A 16,217-nucleotide genomic window follows, 5' to 3' on the forward strand; every position below is an offset into this window, starting at 1 on the left:
CACTATTTTTAACGTTCATGATATTTTTGATGTCATTTTTGTTATTTAAACTAGTTAAAAAACAGTTTAAAAAAGTTCTGTCTTGGACGTCCGTGTGTCTGTATGTGCGGATCCTTTTTCTTGTTAACACGATAGCGACCGAAATACTTTACTAATCGAGTCTTTTTTTTTTCTCTTACGCTTGAGTATGCTCAGGAATAGAACCCTTTCATTTTTCAGGGTCTGATTCGATGTGGTTTAATTGTTATTAAATAAACAAAAATAATAATTAATAAATATTTATTAAAAAAAAATTATGAGGCGTGCACTTTTGGATTTTCCAAATTATTATTTTTTATTTATTACAGCTATGCAAAAAATATTAATTGAACAATATTCGTAATAAAAAGTACGCAAATTGTTAAATAAGACAACTAAAAAAAATTATTTGAATAAAATATCGTCTATTCATGAAAATGTGAATCAAGGGTTATGTATTATATGTCGCAGGCAAATTGTATAATCTCGCCGTTTACGAATGCTCGGCATTTTGTAAAATGCTGAGGATTTACTTTTTCTAAAATTCTACAAAAAGACGGTCGCGAGCTATTCGCATTTATAATAATACTATAATAATTATAAATGCGAAAGTTTGTGAGGATGGATGTGTTTTATGTGTATGTTTGTTACTCTTTCACGCAAATACTACAGAACCGATTACAATGAAATTTAGCACACATATAGAGGGTAACTTTGATCAACACATAGGTTTTATCCTAGAAATCCCAAGGGAGCGGGAACTACGCGGGATTTTCTTTGAAAACGCAGGTGAACCCGCGGGCGGAAAGCTAGTAATACATAATATGTATATGCAGTGTTTCCTTACAGAATCTCTCAAATGCCCATATAATTTTTATATTTCATATCTACAAAGCGGATGAAACCACCTAGTACCTACCTATTTTAATAATAAAGCTTTTTTCCAATGCATAAAATTACTTTTTAAGCTATTGCATAGCTTCTATCGCGGGCCTTGAGCGCGGGGACCAAATCGAGAAATTCCGTAACGAAAAAACCTGACGCTCCCCACTCGACGAGCTCGGAGGTGTGGCTTGAAGGCATGCTATGCAATAGCTTTACCGCGGCAGTCCCCGAGTGCCACACAAGAAGCTTACATGTGCCACACGTATTTTTTTTTTTCATTTTTATACATTACATACCTAATAGGAATTCAATAAACAAGTGATGCGTTATTTGTAGGTACGCATAATAACAGAAAATTCGTATGCTTCGTGTTCGTTTCATTTTCGATTCCACGAGCTGCGACCCGCGGTTTCACCGTGGTTTCACCCGAGTAAAAATTTAAAAATAAAAAAAATTATTTAAAAATTTCACCCACAAAATTTCGGGTCATTTGTAACAGGATGGCGGTTCTACAGGGGTCTTAGTACGCAATGACAAAAAGAAAAATGATGGTCAGAACGCTGATACCGGATACCTTAAGATACTGTAATATAAAATATTACAGTAGTTAGGTATCTTAAGATAAAATATTATAGTATCTTCACCGTGTGTGACGCGCTTTATACATACATATAAACAAATTACATAATAGAAAGCTTACAAGATTAACATTACAAAAAAACGGCTAAATGCGAGTCGGACTCGCGCACGAAAGGTTCCATACCCTACTTACAAAATAAACATTATTCTCCTTTTTGTGCAGTTGTGTAAAATTTTAATATAATAAATAAATAATAAATAATAAATAATATTTCTCATCTCATTTCAAATTATACTTATAAAAATATTTTTTTATCAACAACGATAGCTAGAAGTAGTCCGTCACTGAAAGTAGTAAAAATTTACGACCTTTTAAGCGACGAGTTTTTAAATTCAACTCTATCACTAAGTTCATAAACATTAAATTTGTATTTATTTCCAAGATAGTCTCGTGGGGAGTGCGGTTCAATATCGCGTTCTAAATTCAGCTTTATCGCTTAGTTCATAAAGATTAATTAATTTGAGTATATTTTCTTTCTATGATAGTCTCGTGAGGCCACATCAATGATCGAGTAAACATGACTCGATTATTTGTCTTGATCATATCGCTAAACGATACATCGACGATTATCGATATGCGCAGGTTTTAATTATTTTATAATTTTAATAAAATAAATAATTTAACAAATTCAATGATGGACCTAAACGGACCTAACGGTAAAGAATACGATTTTGATAAAATTCGCCATTTTGCTATGGACGAGGTGCTAAAGTGTATTTGTTTTATACCCAAAATTTAAAAAATTATTAAAAAAAAAACTAAAGGGGACCTAACGAAAAAATTGTGGGACCTTAAAGGACCTTACGGAGACCTATCGATCAAGGTCATTTTCGACCCAAAATTCCATTGATGGGGTGCTAAGTTTGCATTGGTATCACATAGTGAAGTTTTTATTTTAATAGATATTTTAAGCACACAGATTTTAAGTCACACATTTTAAGCACAGTATAATGTATTATCGGTATAAACATGAAGTTTTTTTTTGTCGTATATGACAATATAGTGATGATGGTCAACTGACAGCAGGAAGGCTAACCGTCGGACAATCTGTAGCAATACGTTGGAATGGTTGCCATGTCGGTTCCAATATGGTTGGCACCAACCAAATCATAGCGTCTGTATATGCTTTATATTGTGTTATTGTGTTAGTGTTATTATTGACATTCAGCATAGTACACTCATGGGTATATCTTCCAATAGAAATTTTTAGTTTCTGAACGAAAATCACAAATGTCACATAAAATGGCATTTGACATAAATTATTATGATCTTCTCGTAGAGTGAGAATGAACCTTACATTACATTCATACATTCTCCCTCTACGGATCTTCTCCTGTCGCCCCTGTCGGCTGTCGGCACCACAGAGCAAGTAATATAGTAGTCGGCACTCGGCCAAAGAGGATATAATCACTACTCGGCTGTCGCCTGACGCCTGTCAGCGTTGACACAATAAACTATCGCACATGTTCATACTTCATATTTTTATTTATAAAAATTAAAATTAATGTAGTTTTTACAACGTTGTACGTAAATAATTACGACAAGGCATAATGGATTTTATTGTGGATACCGTGGGCGATGAAGACCTTCAAGACAAATCGGAGTTACTGAAAAAAGATGAAATACTTTTCATAGGTTACATATATTTATTTACTTTGAAATTAGTAACTTTTACGGGATTGTTTAATAAAAACAATATATTTCAGATAAAGAAAAGAAGACTGAAGCCATTTTAGATTTATTTGATAAGAAGAAAGCAGAATTAGACGAGCTAGTTGCAAGAGAAGAAGCTATTGAAATAAAGCTTAAAAATTTGAAAATTGATCAATTATATGATGATTTCTTCAATGACATGATGTGGACAAATTCTCTACTAGCGGTTAAAAAGACAAAACCGGTTTTATTTCAATTCGATCAATTGGACAAAGAGACAGGAAAGCTTAAATCAAAAATTGGTGCTGTTGATGTTGAAAAAGAGATGAAGAAGTCAGTTCTTCAGCCTGGTATTGAAAAAGAACATTCACTACCTAAGTATAATGTTAGTGAAAAGAAGTTGAGGTCACTTAGGAAGGTATGTAAAATAATATATCAAATCCATACTATTAATATTATAAATGCAAAAGTAACTCTGTCTGTCTGTCTGTTACTCAATCACGCCTAAACTACTGAACCAATTTTCGTAAAATTAGTTATGGAGATATTTTGATACCCGAGAAAGGACATAGGCTACTTTTTATCCCGGGAAAATGACGCTATCCCAGAAATCCCACGGGAACGGGAGCGACGCAGGTTTTTCTTTGACTGCGCGGCCAAAGCCGAGGGCAGAAACCTAGTTCAATATAAATATTCAAATGTAAATAGCATTTATCCAGACTCTTAGACTTTCCCAAATTTGAATAATCCTATATAATAAGTAAATAAAAATCGTATGCTTACTTGTTTGTAACATCCTTCTGAAGTCATCATCATCGTTAGTTTTAGCTTATATTTTGTTCATAGCAATAAATATGTGTTTTTAACATTGAGTCACTATGTACTACGTACTAGAGAGGACATCGCTACTACACTATTTGTAACACGAGTCAATCGTCTCAAACCAATATTTATTTGTTACATTGATTGGTTTTAAATGTTTTAATTGATAAGTTTATTCATATTTTTTAATAAGATAAACAATATTTATTTGTTACATTGATTGGTTTTAACTTATAAGTAATAAGAGGCAGAATATCTACAAAGTGTATGACTCACTCCCCCTCGCCGCTGCGCTTGTCGCACAGATTTTGTTCATGGTGTCCTCTCTATAATAATACCTCAATGGTTTTTAATTATTTTACAGCAAGAAAGATTGAAGACCAAGGGTCCACGCTGGTTCAACATGCCCGCTCCAGAGATAACAACAGAACTGAAGAATGACCTCAGATTATTGAAGATGAGGTCTGCGTTGGATCCAAAACGTTTCTACAAAAAGAATGATATGGAAGTCCTGCCTAAATACTTCCAGGTGAGTTTCGTAGTCTCTTTGGACATATTTTTCACAATTGACTTTCTTTTATAATAAATTGTGGTTCTTATAATAGAGGCATGCCAGATCTTTAGTCAAGGTATTTTATTTTATAAAGTTTAATTACATGAAAACAATTAAGCTTTGACACAAACCACATACCAAGCTGCTGAAGTCCACGTAAGAGTCAGATTGTAATAATGAAAGAAAAGGAAACAATTAGTAAAGGTTCTAAATAATGTAAAGAAAACAGCATGATTATTTACATTTTTTTATTTTTTAGGTTGGTCGTATCATGGACTCGCCTTTAGACCATGTCAATGAAAGGTTAACCAGAAAAGAAAGGAAGAGAACAATGGTCGACGAGCTTCTAGCAGACGCACAGCTTCAGAAATATAATAAGAAGAAATATAAAGAAATAATAGATGAAAAGAGAAAGACACAATACAAGACCTTCATGAAGGATAAGAGAAAGAAGAATAAAGCAGAACTTAAAAAGAATAAAGCTAAAGTTAAGAAGAGTAAATAAATTGTGTTGATGTATTTGTTTGTTTTATTTATTTATTCTAGTAGTTAATATAATATGTATTTATTTTAAGGTTGCCATGGAAAGAACCCAGTAACTAAAATTTTCAGAAAATAATTTAGTCTTATTTATATGTCTCATCAACACATGATGGTGTTATGGCATATTATAATAGATTTTTTTTAGTAAGGTATGAAAAAACATCTTTAATTTAAGGATTGGCTAATTTACTTACCTTAAAGTTTAGAATTAAGCTAAAAACTTCACCTTTCTGTGTTTATCTTATAATAATTGAAATAAAAAATATATTTTTAACAAAACAAGTTTAATATATTCATAGAAAATAAATAAAAAATATCCATTTATAAAAGTAGCACCATTTATAAGTTACCCAAATAATCATTCAACATTTCAATTATATTTCTATTACACAATTTCCTTATTCTATAAAATTTATTAATAACTAATATCCCCCAGTGACATCAATTGTAGCACCATTAACAAATGAACTTTTATCCGAACTTAAAAACATTATAACTTCGGCAATTTCTGAAAACAAAAAATATTAGTTTAACATTCAAAAAATCATTTTTGTCAAAATTTTGTGCAAAATTATTTTATGATTTCTGGAGGCATAGAATTTTCTTCTTATAAAACATAGTAAAAAAAATTTGAGTGGTCAGGCATTGTCCCGGTAAGGAAGAAGACGAGATTATGAATCCCTGATTTTCTATTCTTAAAAAAAATTATATTTCTAAAGCATTTGAATGCTATAAAACTAACAATTTCGTAGTACCATGTTTACACTAAAAAGTGATAAATATACTAGAAACTTACCTTCTGGTTGTCCCAATCTTCCCAAAGGCACCATTTTCAATAATGTTTCCTTTACTTTATCTGGTACTGTATTTATTATTGGAGTGTTCACAAAGCCGGGCAGTATAACATTGACTCTGGGAATTATTAATTAAAGATATTATATTATAATGTATCAAATTAAATGATGTTTAACTTAAAACTACAGAAAAATTAATGAAGATACATTTAATTAGTGTTTTTAAGTATGGAAGCACATAGTTTAAAAAAATATTAATATTAGAAAAAGTGTTAGTCTGTTGATCTGCTATGCTTTCAAAGTCTAAAACACAGTACCAATTTTGATTAATTTGGAATAAATCAATTGACGATCCAAGTTCAAACAATCAATGTTTGTTGTTGTAGGTACATGTCTTAATAATTTTTAATACATAAACTATTTATTGTTCTTTATACCTACCTTATATTAAATTTGCCTAATTCCTTAGAAGCTGTCTTTGTCATCCCAATTAAACCAGCCTTGCTAGCTGAATAATTTGCTTGACCTAAAAAATAAGCTCTTTGTTACTAAATATAATTTAAGATAATTTATTATACATCCCAAAAACAAATGAAAAAATAATAATTTTGAATTGACAATAATAAAATATTAGTACAAAAATCTAAAATAAGTATCATGTAAATGTAATCATTTATTATAATAATATGATAATTTATAAAACTTTTCAAAAGATATTTAGTAATGTGACAAAAAAAAAGATAATAAAAAAAATCTCAAAGAAATATGAATAAAGCAAAAATCCTTACCCATATTACCATGTTTTCCCACTATACTAGAGATATTCACTATAGACCCTGGAAGTGAGGCATCTATCATAAGCTTGGCAAATTCCTGCATTATTAGGAAAGACCCCTGAAATAAAATAGATAGGGGCATTCAAAAAGATTAATAAAACATTATTTAAAGTCCTTAACCTATTCTGGAAACTGAAAATCACTAGATAGTAAGTTGTTGTGGCTATCTGCCTATATGTATGCTTAAATCTTTAAACCAATGCGACATTTTCTGATGAGGGTTTTTTTAATAGAAAAAGTGGTTCTTGAGGAAGGTTTTAGAATACAATTTGTTAAGTTTTCCAGAAAGCGGGCAAATCCACGGCAGAAAGCTAGCTGCAAATAAATAAATTTGTCATACCTTCAGATTTACATTAAGTACGCTATCATAGTCCTCTTCTGACAGTTTGAGCATCCAATTATCCTTAGTGATGCCTGCCGAGTTAACAACTATACTTGGTGGCACTTTGAATTGCTTTGAAAGTGTTTGGACTAGATTTTTAACAGATTTCGATTCTGATACATCAACTTCTGCCGCACAGTGGTCACCAATTGCTGAAAAGTAATATTTTTATGAAAAAAACAAATAATTAAATTAAAATAGTTTTCATTTATTTAGTTGGAAAACAATTTTTAAACACTTCCTCATAACAGAAGAATAATTTTACATAAAAATTGCTTTCATTTTTACTCTGGGTAAGATGTTCAGACTGAAGATTTTATTTTCTGGAAAACCTTGCATTTATGAATGCCAGTTTATTGATGGATAAAAATTTCTTAAATCTAATTGATTCTTAACATGCAATAATGTCTGAAAGTACAACTATTAATAAGAATTATATATATATATATTTTTTCATCTTATCTGTATGATACTTATATCTACTGTTAATACCTAAATAATTCACAAGAAATGGATCCATTCCATGTCTCTACTATTTATGCTCTATCCTACTCCTACTAATATTATAAATGCGAAAGTTTGTGAGGATGTGTGTGTGTCTTTGTTACTCTGTCACACAAATACTACTGAACCGATTACAATGAAATTTAGCACACCTATAGACGGTAACTTGGATTAACACATAGCATAAGTTTTATACCGGAAATCCCACGGGTCCCGTTCCCGTTCCTACGCAGGTTTTTCTTTGAAAAGGCGGCTGAAGCCGGGGAGCTTGTATGTAGTATGTTATTAAGTATAACAAATGCGATAAAAACTTCTTATTTATAAAAAATGTTGTGTGGTTTTATGAAACCACAGTAAAAGTGAAACTGTTCGAACGGTTCCGAACACTGCTTTGTGTAGCGCATGTCGCGTGACGGTCGATACACGCGATACACGCAACATGCGCTACACAGAACAAAAAGATTGAGACGATGTAATAAAAGTTTCACTTTAATAATTTAAAGAACTCACCACTTGAACCAGATGCAAGGGCTGTATGTGCTTTAATAGTTTCCAATGCTGCATCATAATTCCTATCTGCAGCTATCACTGTAGCCCCTTCCCTGGCTAAAACTTGACATGCCGCTCTGCCAATTCCTGAACCCGCACCTGATATTAAAAAAGTATTAAAAATTAAAAAGGAAAGCCAAGTTTAACACTATGAATGATTTGACTTTCAAGACTCAGTAATAATGTCAGTTATGTAAACTCAACAACAAATAAATTCCTTGACTGATAAATATTAAAACAACAAAACTAATATTTAGGAAAATACATAATACCTGTGATAATACTGGTGATGTACTGTAAACTTTTCATTTTAATACATTTTTATTTTTATTAAATAAAAAAGAAATCATCTAACAACATGAATTTTTAAATTTAGAATTTATTTAATTTACCAATATTTTTTTTAATTTTAATTAATAAGGATGCTTACCTGTGACAAGTGCAAGTCTTCCAGCTACTAAACCAGGCACCATAGTTATTACTTAATTAATAAAAGATTATTTTGTTTGATGATCGAATAAAATGTAACATAGAACTTTGACAGGTCTATAATGCTCTTTGATCTCTGTTATCACCAAACACATCACCCAAGCTCTTAACTTGACACAAGACGATTACTGATAAAAATTTGATTATTGATAAGACTGTTTAGGTACTATGAGATAGAAGACCGAAAAACAATGAAATTCACAAATTGTGACAGTTGACGAGTTGAAGAGACCGTTCAGCTTTGAATTTGGGATGACAGTTGACACTGACATTAAAATAAACGCGTTCAGAATTTGTAATGCAATTAATTACAATAATTTATAAACGAACGAATGCTTTTTTTTATTTTATATGGTTTTCAAAATTAATTAAGATAAATAATTGTAAATGTAAGGATACAATATATTTTATACTTATTAATCATTAAAAACGTGAATATTAATCTGTATAATATGTACAGATTAATTTCTTGTTTGGGAGGGTTTAAAGTTAATTTTTTAGATATTTCTCGTTTTATTTTTAAAAATTTAATATGGCCGTTTTACTAATTAGGTTAAGTACTTTCGATATCAGTTTAATTTTTTTTGATATCTGTAATAGTTACGGAATTCGCATGTGAACACTTAACGATTACACCCTGTATATTTTATGGCTTTGATATTATCAATAATAATTGTTGATCATGCCACAAGTAGTCTTTTAAAAAAATATTAAATGTATAGTTTTGACTTTCGTACGATTTTATTATAATATGTATAAACATTAATAAATACACAGTTTAGTGTTTACCATATTATTATGTATGTATTAATGTATATAATTATGTAATTGAAATAGAAAATGAACAACAAAATTCAAAGGAATCAATAAAAAACAAAATTATAAAGAGCATTAAAGTTTTATTAAATAAACTAAGAAATATTCATTAGAACTACAGTTTAAACATTTTTACTAAATATCTATTATTAATCTCAATTTCACCGTAATTAACAAATTTTTTAATTGTAATATCACAATTCACATTGCTTATTAGTTAGTAACAATTAAAATTTAGAATATAGAGAAAATGATTATTGTTTTACATACAAAACCAAATATTGATAAGCAATTTTATAGGTGCAATTTGCCTTTTATTACAAGATAAATGTACTCAAAATAAAAACTGATAAAATATCTTAAAAAATCAATAATTGTCTCTATTAATATCTAATATTTTACTTTTATTATCACTTAAGTCTGATAATAAGACAACTGTGCACATACTCATAGATAAGTGCAATGCTATTTTCCAATCCTAACGATTGGCCTGAATTCCTGCCAGAGCCTCTCAAATTCTTTACTATATTGCTCCACAATGTCTCTCTGTGATGTAATCAACAAATTTTCCCAATTCCTGTATAATGCTTGTGTAGTCCAATTTAAAGAACCTGTCATAACAAACGGAGTAAGTTCTTCGCCTCCAAGAGCATCGATAATACAGAATTTATTGTGCATTATATCTGTTGATTTCATCCAGCGTACGGGTACCCCTTGCTTCTCTAGCCGCTTCACTGTAGATCCAGATGTAAAGGCCATATCAGGATCGACGATAACACGAACTTTAACACCTCGATAATGTTGCTTTAGCACCGCATTGGTAATATCTGTATTAGTCAACACATACATGCAAATATCCAAGCTCTGCCTAGGCCGGTTCAAGTATTGAAGTAATCTCTCTATGTTTTCCGTTGTTTGGTGTTTAAGATACTTACTAGGCTTGAGATCGCTACTTTTATTAGAGAACATTATAACGTCATTGATTTCCTTTCGTTTCTTTGGTTTTCTTTTATATAAATATTTAAAGGCAGCATGAGAAGCGAGTACGAGAGATAATGTTATTATTAATGTTTTGGTTACACTCATTGTGTCGTTTTTAAAGGGAAATTGTAATATTTTAAACTAAAATTCTACCGCTACGGTTGTAATTACATATGAGAAAATTACTTCATTTTAAACTATTTTCCACTCACACATTCTATATTTTCACATGTTATGCAGTTATCAACAGCTCTTTGTCTTAAACATTACTGTTCTTTTACTATTTGTGTTATGAATTAAATTTTATTTATCAATACCTCCACTGATACACATTTTTATATCAGCGAGTTCAGTGACAGACAGTCTGACTCTGACACTTGACAGCTTGACAGACCTTTCACTTCGCGGACTTTGATTTTTGACACGTGACATTGTCATTAAAACATTTTTTTCGGTATTGTTGACTACGGAAATAATTTTTTTGCAAAAAGACGTTCGAACGAGAGAAATGTATAAAAACAAAAGATTCTATTTACTGTGAAAAAAACAGCGGAAAACTATAATAATGGTGCAGATAAACCTGAAAAAAGAAACTAGCTACTGGGTGTAAAAATAGAAAAAAAGGATCGTGTGTGCCGATCACACGTGTCAGAGGTGAAACTGCTTTGGCAAGATTCAAAGATACCAAAATTATCGCCTTACTCCTGACGTGACTGTATTGCCAAATGCCATGACGCTATCTTAAAATTTTACTCTCAACGTGCACATTTTTAAGAAATTATATTCCATTGGAGTTATAACTTCTAAGGTATAATAATAAAACTTCATTGGTCTACAAAGCATTTAATGTAGGTATAACTTAACTATAAACTATAAAGTTATGTTATTTATACTAAAATCGTGCGGACGAAGCCGTAAGTTTAGATTATATGAACTGTGATGCGGCTGAAGTGATCCACCATAGCCCATGAGAGCACAAGATCCAAAAGTATTTTCCGTCGCATTACCATAATTACTCATACTCTGACCCATAAGCGTATTATTGGGCACATATTGTCTATTATTAACATTTTGCATCATCAAGGAATAGTCGTTCTGATATATCCCAGAGTTTGTTATAGGGAGACCTAGATTAAAATTAAGATTGTTTGTTTGAAAGTGGTGCAGCCAAGGTTCTTTTGTACGATTGATGGTATCCTGTCTGTTATCGGATTGAGGTATTCCAATGGGTACTGGTAGAGGCTCCGGGGAACTCTGACTTGTTGAACTCCTGTGGGTTGAAAGAGCCGATCTTTCGTTGCGCCTGAACTTTGCTCGTCTATTTTGAAACCAAACCTGTTCAAAAATATTGTAAAATTAACACAGGTTCACATTCAATACATTTATTCGAAAAAGTAACATTTACACAATTTATAATATGGTAGTTTACCGAGAACTAACACTAAATAAACAAAAAATATTTTATTATTATAATAATTTTACTTCAATAATCTACTTTCCTACTACTTACAGCTTTCCGCCCGCGAAAATCGGTACAATAATTTTTACTTTGTAGTGATAAGATAATAATGTAAGTATCTTATCCATCCATATGCTTATAATAATTATTGGTATGGTACCGTAAAAAAGCTTAGTCCGTTTATTTAAAAAATTACAACAAACCTGCACTCTAGCTTCAGTTAAATTGACCCTAGACGCCAAATCTTCCCGCACAAACGCATCAGGATAGTGAGTCTTCTCAAAAACCTTTTCAAGGGCTGCCAATTGCTGGCTTGTAAACGTAGTTCTGTTCCTTCTGGGCTTCTTTCTCTCATCTTTCGAGTCTTTGTCTTCTTCTGATTCTTTATTTTCTTTCGTGTTCTTGGCTTCATCAAACTTTCTCCTCATATCCTCGTAGGTCACGTAATCCATTGGCTTGATGTATTGACGTTGTAAATCTTTCTGGTACCATGATAAATCGTATTGATTTGGTGCTTCGTAGTTATTTATCTGTCTGCCCGCTGTAAGGTGATGAAGGCGCAGTAAGCTATCCTCATGACATTTTATCATATGTAGCAAATTGTTGTTTTCTGGGTGTGTGTTGATGTTATAGTTTATCTGAGCAATTTTTGGTTCGCAATGCTTTACAGGTAAGTTTTGGCGGCTACCGTGGTGCGCGTCTGAAAAGATTGTTATATTAATTTAATATAGATTATAGGTAACTTAAATATTTTTTTGTCATCAACGATCGTTTCAGCATTATCGACATAGTTATCTGGATTCTTTTTCGCCTATATAAATATTTTCATTATTGCGCGACGATGATAACTCCTACCCTTAATGTTTTATTTTTTCTTAAAAAAGATAACCCAATACTTTTTCAGTTTCTATCAATCGACGGTAATATAATATTCATGAAATTAAGTAAATCCTGCGTAGTGCGTAGTAAGCTCCGTATCTTGTTAAATATAATTATTAATTATAGCTTATACTAAATAGGTACATATACTTTTTAGAGTTCCTATCCGAAGAACCACACGATAAAAAAACGGAACCCGATAACTTTGTTGTCCGTAAGTTGTTCGTTTAAGTTTCTTAAATGCTAATTATTTAATTTTGTTTTGTTTGAAATAACCGGACCGGACACAATGACCGGACAAGAAAAGTTTCGTAGGTAAATATTATTTTTTTTTCATTAAATAGGGATACCTATACGTTGTAAGTTAGTGCATCATAATTGCACATCAATACTAATAATAAAACACCTAGATCTTTTAAAAACAAATACATAACACAAAGCTCCATTAAAAGTTGTTTATGGTCTGTCTGCGATACTCTGTGGTTCATTGTTGCGGCCCGCGCAGGCATATCAGTTTCACAACACATGCGATTGATTTTAGCGATCTTTGATACTTTAGGATATCTGCGGTTTGCCGAAAGAGTAGGTATTTTTATCCGACTTAAAAAAAGGAGGAGGGTATATATATATTTATTTTTTATTTTTTAGTGATTCTGTATAAATTTGAATGCAGAAGTATGCCGCAAATTTTTTGCTTTGAATGTGTCTAAGGAGCTTCTATTTGTAATTCAGCATTATCCTCTTTATTTTTATTGGAAACTAGGTTTCCGCCCGCGGCTTCGCCCACGCAGTCAAAGAAAAACCCGCATAGTTCCCGTTCCCGTGTGATTTCCGGGATTGCGTCATTTTCCCGGGATAAAAATTAGCTTTAAATTATCCTTTCTCGGGTACCAAAATATGTCCATACCAAATTTCATGAAAATTGGTTCAGTAGTTTAGCGTGATTGTGTAACAGAGTTACTTTCGCATTTATAATATTAGTATGGATCGATAAGGATGCGTTCTGTGCTTGACTACGATCTCGCGGAATAAAAGACGGCTTTGTAGAGCGCAATAATTGGTAGTTTTAGCAGAGACTTGCGTCTGATAGAGCTTACCTACATTATAACGATATCAAAAGTTGTTTTTTCTTTCACCATTGTTAGTAATCATTATATACCAAATAACAGAATAGAGAAGAAAATATCTAAGTATCTTCGAGGTTTCATTTCTATTACAAATAAGTTACCTAAGCACTTTTGAAGTGAAACTTCTTTATCGGTGATGGAAAAAAATTTAGTGTAGGTAACATTTTTTCGTTACGCGTGACATTTTTCCGTTACGCGCCATCTTTTTCTTATCCCTACCACGCGTGATTCGACGTATTTCTGTAAAGTTGCATATTATAGTAAATTATTTTTTGAAAAATAAGGTCATAAAGAAATTTCACTTCTTACGTGTGTTGTGTGTACACTAGTACACGCACACATTTTTTTTTATAATCAATAGGCACTAGGCAGACGTTTGACCACAGTCCACAATCGCACCTGATGGAAAGCGGCGATATAGTCTACTCTACTTGGTGCACAATTATTACCCACTAGATTTCCGCCCGCGGCTTCGCCCGCGTTTTCAAAGGAAAACCCGCATAGTTCCCGTTCTCGTTGGATTTCCGGGATAAAACTTTTTCATTCTATGTGTTAATCCAAGTTACCCTCTATATGTGTGCTAAATTTAATTGTAATCGGTTCAGTAGAATTTGCGTGAAAGAGTAATAAACACACACACACACATCCTCACAAACTTTCGCATTTATAATATTAGTAGGATTGGTTATTTAACGCGTTATATTTTTCTTCTCTCTTTCACTCAAAAACAGAGATAAAATAGAATCTAGCTTGGCACATAGGTACTGGTAGAGCTTCTTTTTATTTTTTTACCAAGCAATAGCTCGTGGCCAACTTTTGTAACAATATAAAAGAAAATTGCTAAAAGTTTCTACTAAATCGATAACTACTGCATATCTACTGATAATGATGTCGAAAGAAAATATTATGTATAACCAAAACGTTTCTATTAATATTATCTACTTACATTATTGCTTGTAACAAAAGTCTCGCTAGAAGATCATTTCCGTATATGCACATTGCAATGCTGAAATATCCTTCTAATCCTACTATCCTATCCTATCCTACTAATATTATAAATGCGAAAGTTTGTGAGGATGTGTGTGTATGTGTTTGTTACTCTTTCACGCAAATACTACCTACTAAACCGATGACAATGAAATTTAGCACACATATAGAGGGTAACTTGTATAATCCCACGGGAATGGGAACTTTGCGAGTTTTTCTTTGAAAACGCGGGCGAAGCCGCGGGCGGAAATCTAGTTATGGAGTACTTCGTTCTGTCTGTCCTTCTGTCTGTCTGTTTTTCTCAAGAACGCGTGGAGATATCAAGCTGAAATTATATTGAATAGGTACCTACTCAAGTCTACGCAGCTTGAAGCTGTGGAAAAATCCAACTTATATCCATCGATATATTATGTACTATAGTATATACAGGGTGTACCAAAAAGTAGTGATGAACGGAAGCTGAGAGGTAGTCCTCTACCTCTCAGCTTGTGCGACATCACCGTAAAAAGTTGTCTTTTAAATGTCTGAATGCCCTTTTATCATTTTTAATGGTTTCTTCTGCTACTATGAATTTCCGGGTTATTTCGTCCAAATTGTGGCAGTCTCTCGTCTTTGTAGTATCCCCAAGGAAAAAAATCAATAGGGTTTATGTCCGGGGACCGTGCAGGCCAGGCTAAAGGGCAAAGATACTCCTGAAAGATGGATTGGTCGTTGCAGCATGCGCATGCGCCGGTGATGCCTGCCTTAAAGCCTGGCCTCCACGGTCCCTCGACCTAAACCCCATTGATTTGTTTCAATGGGAATACTAAAAAGACCTCGGCTACTTGAGAAAATGCCACAATTTGGACGAAATAACCCGGAAATTCATAGTAGCAGAAGAAACCATTAAAAATGATAAAAGGGCATTCAGACATTTAAAAGACAACTTTTTACGGTGATGTCGCACTTGCATTGAGCAACAGCGGGGTTATTTTAAAAAATTCTGGTAATTAAACACCTATTTATTGGTTTTAATGATCATCAAGTTAATTCAATTTTTGCACTTACCACATTTAGATTTAAATTTTTCGATTGAAGCCTTCTGAATAATTAAATGAAATTTTCAGGGTAGCTATCTGATAGATAGAGCAAGTTTTTAAAAGTCAAACGGAAAACTTTTTTTATGTGATTTTATTTTTTTATGGGCCCTTAAAGTGGTGAACATATTGGGTAATTTTATCTTTCTTGCCATTTAATTCTTTTTTTTATTCCATTCAAAGATCTAACGATAGTAAATGATACCATACTGAATTGGCCTATC

General features: G+C 32.2%; 4 protein-coding genes across 4 annotated transcripts; 1 reads left to right on the forward strand and 3 right to left on the reverse strand.

Moving 5' to 3' along the window:
* Positions 1-2,978: 2,978 nt before the first annotated feature.
* On the forward strand, positions 2,979-5,090 carry LOC149909421 (uncharacterized). Its single transcript, XM_090117414.1, has 4 exons — positions 2,979-3,178; positions 3,250-3,614; positions 4,383-4,547; positions 4,831-5,090. Exons 1-4 carry the CDS (start codon positions 3,094-3,096, stop codon positions 5,074-5,076), a joined length of 861 nt encoding a protein of 286 aa, XP_089973540.1. The 5' UTR covers positions 2,979-3,093; the 3' UTR covers positions 5,077-5,090.
* A 303-nt stretch (positions 5,091-5,393) lies between these two features.
* LOC149909422 (estradiol 17-beta-dehydrogenase 8) lies at positions 5,394-8,895 on the reverse strand. Its single transcript, XM_090117423.1, has 7 exons — positions 8,610-8,895; positions 8,141-8,278; positions 7,085-7,278; positions 6,697-6,802; positions 6,350-6,434; positions 5,911-6,026; positions 5,394-5,622 (listed from the first exon to the last, which is right to left on the reverse strand). The coding sequence occupies exons 1-7, from the start codon at positions 8,650-8,652 to the stop codon at positions 5,537-5,539; spliced, it is 768 nt and encodes a 255-aa protein (XP_089973549.1). The 5' UTR covers positions 8,653-8,895; the 3' UTR covers positions 5,394-5,536.
* Positions 8,896-9,553: 658 nt separating this feature from the next.
* Positions 9,554-10,822, reverse strand: LOC149909423 (mitochondrial cardiolipin hydrolase-like). Its single transcript, XM_090117431.1, has one exon. It carries the CDS (start codon positions 10,568-10,570, stop codon positions 9,950-9,952), a length of 621 nt encoding a protein of 206 aa, XP_089973557.1. The 5' UTR covers positions 10,571-10,822; the 3' UTR covers positions 9,554-9,949.
* A 500-nt stretch (positions 10,823-11,322) lies between these two features.
* On the reverse strand, positions 11,323-12,596 carry LOC149909424 (uncharacterized). The gene is made up of 2 exons (XM_090117440.1): positions 12,128-12,596; positions 11,323-11,800 (listed from the first exon to the last, which is right to left on the reverse strand). The coding sequence occupies exons 1-2, from the start codon at positions 12,512-12,514 to the stop codon at positions 11,336-11,338; spliced, it is 852 nt and encodes a 283-aa protein (XP_089973566.1). The 5' UTR covers positions 12,515-12,596; the 3' UTR covers positions 11,323-11,335.
* Between the last annotated feature and the right edge of the window lie 3,621 nt (positions 12,597-16,217).

The sequence above is a fragment of the Colias eurytheme genome, chromosome 3 (assembly GCF_061535395.1).
Source record: "Colias eurytheme isolate Ceu_HAF_F1 chromosome 3, ilColEury1 Martin Lab GWU primary, whole genome shotgun sequence".
NCBI lineage: Eukaryota > Metazoa > Arthropoda > Insecta > Lepidoptera > Pieridae > Colias > Colias eurytheme.

What these genes read in the sequence shown, in the direction of transcription:
- LOC149909421 (XM_090117414.1), top strand. Translation starts at nt 3,094, where the DNA reads ATGGATTTTATTGTGGATACCGTGGGCGATGAAGACCTTCAAGACAAA. An exon ending in AGTTGAGGTCACTTAGGAAG is followed by an intron (nt 3,615 to 4,382) that starts GTATGTAAAATA and finishes ATTATTTTACAG; the next exon opens with CAAGAAAGATTGAAGACCAA. An exon ending in TCCTGCCTAAATACTTCCAG is followed by an intron (nt 4,548 to 4,830) that starts GTGAGTTTCGTA and finishes TTTATTTTTTAG; the next exon opens with GTTGGTCGTATCATGGACTC.
- LOC149909422 (XM_090117423.1), bottom strand. Translation starts at nt 8,652, where the DNA reads ATGGTGCCTGGTTTAGTAGCTGGAAGACTTGCACTTGTCACAG. An exon ending in AAGACTTGCACTTGTCACAG is followed by an intron (nt 8,279 to 8,609) that starts GTAAGCATCCTT and finishes TTTTAATATCAG; the next exon opens with GTGCGGGTTCAGGAATTGGC. An exon ending in GGGAAAACATGGTAATATGG is followed by an intron (nt 6,435 to 6,696) that starts GTAAGGATTTTT and finishes CTTATTTTTTAG; the next exon opens with GTCAAGCAAATTATTCAGCT.
- LOC149909423 (XM_090117431.1), bottom strand. Translation starts at nt 10,570, where the DNA reads ATGAGTGTAACCAAAACATTAATAATAACATTATCTCTCGTACTCGCT.
- LOC149909424 (XM_090117440.1), bottom strand. Translation starts at nt 12,514, where the DNA reads ATGATAAAATGTCATGAGGATAGCTTACTGCGCCTTCATCACCTTACA. An exon ending in TAACTGAAGCTAGAGTGCAG is followed by an intron (nt 11,801 to 12,127) that starts GTTTGTTGTAAT and finishes ATTTTTGAACAG; the next exon opens with GTTTGGTTTCAAAATAGACG.